The sequence below is a fragment of the Poecilia latipinna genome, unplaced genomic scaffold, assembly GCF_001443285.1.
Source record: "Poecilia latipinna isolate Pla-1442-1.1 unplaced genomic scaffold, P_latipinna-1.0 Scaffold60, whole genome shotgun sequence".
In the NCBI taxonomy this organism is placed as follows: domain Eukaryota; kingdom Metazoa; phylum Chordata; class Actinopteri; order Cyprinodontiformes; family Poeciliidae; genus Poecilia; species Poecilia latipinna.
In genome coordinates this window covers 637,641-643,680 of record NW_015112676.1, presented here as the reverse complement: position 1 = coordinate 643,680, position 6,040 = coordinate 637,641, and the positions used below count along the sequence as shown (strand labels likewise).

The 6,040-nt window shown below is 44.6% G+C and overlaps 1 protein-coding gene across 2 annotated transcripts in view; it reads right to left on the bottom strand.

Annotated features, from left to right (window-relative positions):
- The window catches only part of tbc1d4 (TBC1 domain family, member 4), a 43,889-nt gene that overhangs the window by 16,084 nt on the left and 21,765 nt on the right, over positions 1-6,040 (bottom strand). The window contains exons 12-14 of one of the 2 annotated variants that reach the window (XM_015057039.1): positions 4,273-4,490; positions 3,707-3,850; positions 528-685 (exon numbers count right to left, since the gene is read on the bottom strand). In XM_015057039.1, coding sequence (XP_014912525.1) covers positions 528-685; positions 3,707-3,850; positions 4,273-4,490 — 520 coding nt within the window. The remainder of the gene's footprint in view (positions 1-527; positions 686-3,706; positions 3,851-4,272; positions 4,491-6,040) is intronic. The other variant, XM_015057049.1, reaches the window with a different exon arrangement.

Below are 6,040 nucleotides of genomic sequence, written 5' to 3'. Positions count from 1 at the left end.
TGGGTGTGCGAGGGGGGTGCGGGTGCTGCGAGGGGGGTGGGGGGTGTGGGGGGGGGGGGGGGGGGAATTAACTCCTTGTAAGTATTTACAGTATTTACATCTGCTGTGGTTTATTAAACTGGAATTACTATTGCAGTCTTTAGAAGTTGCAGCATTTATTTATATTTCATTTCATATTGATTTACAAAAGGAAAATCTCACCGAGACACAAAACAAAATATTCTCAAAGTATTTTCTGTGCGCTACTCAGAGAACCGATATGAAACTGGGTGAAATGACAAAAACATATTTCAATAACTCTAGTAATAGTGCTGTATTTTTGGGCTATCGGCCAAACTGTTCGCATATTATCAAAGTACCTTAGCTTAATAACTCTGTCATTACACTGACAACATTTGCACACGATATTCATGATACAACATTTTCCTGTCGGCACATTGGTATCTCTCATTAAAGCAAAGGACGCCGATTACATGCTGCACATAATGATTCCTTGCAGAACAGCTTAAAGGATCATGTTACCACACCTGTGTCCTGCATAGATGCAGATGGCTTGTTCATGGGTGACGCGACCCGCAGGAAGATCTTCTGTCTCCAGGAGACCCTGCGTGGGGTCAGAGGGAGACCTCCACTCAGAGAGTCATTGCTGCAGCTTGACAGCGTCCTTTTCCTGCCTTCTTCATTGCTACAAGAAAGAAAGAAAGGACAGATGTGTCAGAGACACCCGATAACGGAGTCAGGTGTCACATTACACCAACTCTCTTCAACCCCTCTAATGATGGCAGACACAAACCAAACACAAGCACGATAGGAGAACTCGTCCAGCTTTTCCGGACAGTTCAGGTCATAAGCGGCGAAGGTGAGCCTTCCCGAACAAAACAGCAGCCGCACACCGATTCCCCAGTGTCCGTGTTAATGAAGCAGCGGTAAACAGAAGAGACGTCGGCCACGGCCGAGGCGCATGCATTTCTGTTCTTTCTGAAAAAGAAGTTGATTGTCAGCGAAGGGGAAGAGGCCGGTGGTGAGAGTTTCTGAAAAACTTTACGTTCGCAACCTGTTCGCAGACATCCCAGCTGTAGAAATACAATCCAGACAGTCTGACAGAAGTGGGTGATGGTAAACCTTCACGATGTTGGTTGCTAGAATATGTAAAAACTTTTATGAATCCATTTCTGTAAGACCATGGGCGGGGAGGGGAGAGGTCTGCGGCACAGCAAAGAGCGAAGGGGAAGGTCCTGCAAAGTGTGCGCTTGGACTAAGCCTACAGCTTTCCCAGAATGCCGATTTTTGGAGGATGAATTCAAAGAGTGACAAAACATTCAAGATGACTAAAGCCTTTAATGGAACAGGTTAGATCTTAAACAGCAAAATGATTTCCAAAAATGTGAAAAAAAAAAGAATCAACAAAGAGAAATAATTATTTCCACCTCTTGCTGTTCGTCACAAAACGCTTGAGCAATCAGTAAGCATTGTCAGGACACGAAAACCTGCCTGAACATGTGAGCAATGGGAAACAGGAAGTGACCTTGGTTCAAGACTAATGTCACTGAACACAAACAATCTGGCTACTCCATGCTTGCCCCAGTCACTCCTTAAAATTCCTCCCTTGACACATTTACTCTAATGCTTCTCTGTTGTTAACCCAAGCAGAGCGTCGTCAGAAAAAGCTTTGGCTGCTAAAAGGGTCAATCAAGAAAGAAAACCTCAGAGCGGATGAGTCATATTCAGCACATTCAAAACCCAAGGCTGAAACATCTGACCCCTAATCTGGGAGCGACGCAGTTCGAGAATTTAAAAAGCTTGTCTTGATTCTTCGGATGCCACCTTGGAGTCTGGCTGCTCGGAGAGCAAACAACACAGCGGCCCGCTGCGCTGCATCTCATTTATAATGGAAATGTTGACCTTTACTTTCTGTCACCCAGACATCTGAGGAGACAGAACCCACTTCTCAGACACACCGAGGTTTATCTGCTTTCATTGACGAACCAAACACGGTCACTGACTGGCCGAAGGTTACCGATGACAACCTTCCAAAATGAGGAAAAAAAAAAGAAGAAGAAAATTGCAAAGCTTTGTTAGGTTTTAAACTGTGCAGCATCTTGCAAAAAAAAAAAAAAAAACTTCACATCTTATTTTGTTAAAACCAAAAACTTCAATGTGTTTCATGGTACCGATGAACAACAAAGCGCTACACTGTTGTGAAGTGGAAGGAAGGTGGTGTGGTCGGTTTGAAATAGATTTTACAAATAAAAACCAGAAAAGTGCGATTTACTCTGCTACCTCTAAATAAAATCTAGCTGAAACTCTGCTTTAAAAATTCACCTGATTTATAAATGGAGTTCACCTGTATGCGATTTAAAGTTAGCACAATTAGAAAAGCTCCTAGAGAACATCAAGGAACATTCAGCATCATGAAGACGCAGCCTACAGTTCAGGGAGAAAGTGCTGGAAGAGTTAGATGCAGGTTTGGGTTTTAAAACAATACCCCGAGCTTCGAACACATCAGAGAGCAACCTTTTAAAGAGTTTACAGCACAACCGCAAACCTAAAATGGACGTGATGGACGTCCGCTTCCACTCACAGGCCCATCTGGTGATAGGACAAGTAGCAGTCATGTAATCCTCTAATCTGAGCTTTCTGGAAGAAAGTCACTGTTGAATGAAGCCTATGCAAAGACCAAAGGCAAACGGATAGAAGAAGGTGAGCTAGATGGATAAGAACAAAACTGAACTTTTGAACTAAGAAGTAAAACGCAATCACCATCGCCGTGGTGATACACTGTGAAGGTGTTACGTTGTGGGGATGCAGTGGCAGCGGGTCCATAGGGGGCGCTGCCCTCCCTGCTGCAGAGGAGGGGCAGAATCTTAAAATGATCTATAAATATGATTAAAAAAAAATTATTTTCCTTAATTTAAAGATTTATAGAACCTCATCACCAGCCGACTCGTTCATCAGTGAATTTTCCTGACGGATTCCTATCAGGTAAAGCTGGTGGAGACAATCCAAAATAACTTGCGGCCATATTTGCAGAGAAAGTATTAGACACAGGGAATGAACACAAATTAACTCCATATCTCAGTTTCAACCCTTTTTACTAATGAAAGAGGGTTGAAAACAATTTATCGATTTCCTTCCATTTCGACAATAATGTGATGCTTTGTGTTAGTCTATCACAAAACTAAAACAAAAATCACAATAAAATACACTTTGTTTTAGCCTGGAAAAAAAAAAAAAAAGCTTTATTGGTACCGATATTTTTGCAAAGTACTGTCACGTCAGAAGAACGAAATGCAGTTAATGACGTTTGTTCGTCTCGGTGAAACACGCAGGAGTTTGCAGTGCAAAAAAGCTTTAGACGCACATGCAAATGAAACAGAAGGAGGATGTATCAATATCCCGCTCTAAACGGGAAGAAGGCCGGACTATCTGCAGAGCCGAGAGGAGGGTTAAAATAAAAAAAGAAAAAAGAAAAGTCTCAAAATCCGGGAAACGAGAACAATAAGTTTGTGTTTATGTTGAGGAGAAGTTGAAAAGAGACTGGATAGTAGAGCTGCGAGTTACAAAGATTCAGCCAAACACGGATTATGGCTACTGCCATCCCAGCAACAGGTCAGCTGTTCCCATCCCACAGAAGTCATGTCCTTCATCATCAGCTGTCTGTCTGTGCAAGGGAGGGGGGCGGGTGGTCGGAACCCCCTCCGCTCACCTCTTGAAGCTCCCACTGTCCGTCAGGGAGCCCAGCGAACCCTGGTAAAAGCTTTTCAGGAAAGTGGGAGTGGAGAAGGTGGAGGGGAGGCTGAAGGAGGACTCCCCCTCTGAAATGCTGCGAGTTCTGGACACGGCCACGTGACTGGGGAGGGCCCAGCGTGAAACGCCCACAAATAAAATCATAAAAAAAAAAAAAAAAAGAGAGAACAAACATTACATAAAGGAAAGGAAAACAGTGAGAAATGCATGTGGGTCCAAAACACTGACAGGAAACCTGTGGTGCTATTGTTTCAGAGGACAGCGGGGGGACGAGGGGAGCAGATTTTAGACTGATCAAAGTGCTGCAAATAGATTACATTGTGTGTGCAGGAATCAAAAGGTCAGCGGAATATTTTGTTAGTTTTAAAGTGATTAGGGAGATTAACTGTTAAAAAAAAAAATAAAAATCAACCAAATATCAAAGCTAATCACAGCAGCTCAAAAAAACTGCAAAATGTGCAAAAGATTAATTCCTAAATGTGCAAAAGAAATGCACAAAATGACCAACTGTTTCAGGTACTTTACCTGGTCTGCAGCAGCTCAGGGTTGACGGAGTGCTGCCTGCGGAGCGGCGCCTGCTTGGTCTGGTTGGCCGGCTGGCTCTCGAAGGAGATGCGCTTCCTCACCGGCGGGTGGCTGAAGGTGTGAGCACGCCGACGGAACTGCGGCCCGGATTCCAGCTCGTCGTCCGGGAAGGCGGGAGGCGAACCTGGCGGGGAGTGACCGGGAGACTCCTCATCCTGCTGGGTGGGACAAAACGCAAGATGTTTGTATGCGTGTTTGCCGCGCTCAGGCTGCAGATGTACCAAAAAATATTCTGCATAGCACGACACAAACCCACGAAAAAAAAAAAAAGAAATCTGCACTCACCTATTTCCTCACGGTTAAACTGACTCCACGCTTAACTTCTCCACTCGCCACTATTGAACTCTGTGCCTCATGCCTGCTGGTACAACTCCCACATCTATTGTATTCTAATGGATGATGTCCTATGACTCGGAGCATCGCACGCGATTGGCGGGGAGGACCTCACTGGCAGCAAGTCAGCACCAAAACCCTCCAATCTGCTCCTGTCCTGCCGTCACAGACCTCCCCTCTTGACTCCTGTCACCGCGCTGGACACGCAGTGACATTTGTGCTGCCAGTTCCTATCTTTGAACACAAACCACTTCCATTTCGGTGCAGAGCAGAGCTGCACAATGAACTCGCCTTTAATGAGGCTGTAAACAGAGGCTCACTTCCGCGTCTCTCCGTGTCATGATGAGGCTGAGCGGACAATGCGACAGACGGGTCTCGGCTGAAGTACAACTGGACATCCTGAGCGTCGTTTCCTGCTCGCTTTTACATCCCATCCTCGTGATGAGGCCCTCCGCAAAGCGCCTCGACGCAAACAGGTTTATCTGACCCCAGACAACGTTACTTGGGAAAGCATCTCTTTTGTCTTCTACTGGGTAATGTAGGACTTTTCTGAGGAACTGTGAATCTGACTGAAGTGTGCAAGGCAAAAAACAAAACAAAAAAAAAACAAAGAAATAAATAAATCTGCGGCGGCTCACAGATTCTGAGAAGGTAGAAGATATGCAGCAACGATAAAAGAGTGAATGGAGTCTGAATTTCCTCAAATCTTTACTGAATCTGACACGAAGAGTTTGAAGCAGGAGGCAATCTGGGTCATATCGGCAGATCTGAAGCGGAGGCTCTGCTGAGCTTCTGGAGATGTTGCCGAGAATTTTTCCGCAGATTTCTGAGAAACGTTCTCCCGCTGATGAACAAACTCCACCGGGGGGAGTTTGTTCATCAGTCCGTCTGGCCGAGTTCAGCTGTTCATCCTGAACTCGGCCAGACGGACCAAATCCCCAAAACCACAGAGGCAGAATAAAGGTTTGCAGAGTAGTGCGGGTCTCTGCAGATTCATCTCAATTCATTAATGTATTCACTAATTCAATTCATAGAGGAAAACTTCTACATTACACAGATTCATTGCATATGTTCAGATATTTTACTGAACATATGCATTCAGTAAAATAACGTATGAACATATGAACATATGGGTTCAGGGGGGGGGGGAACCTGAACGCAGCGACGGCTGTTTTGATTCTAATTAACCCGTTCTCGAATGGGTCCCCTAAAAGTCGCTCCGAGGGCTGCAAATGGACACTCTTGTATGTAGACCCTTCAGGTTTTTCCCAGGAATGAAGTAAATGTTAACAAAAAAAAAAAAAAAAAAAAATTTGGGGGAATTGGACCAAAGGCCCCCCCCCTAAAAAAAAAAAAAATTTTAACATTTTCAAAC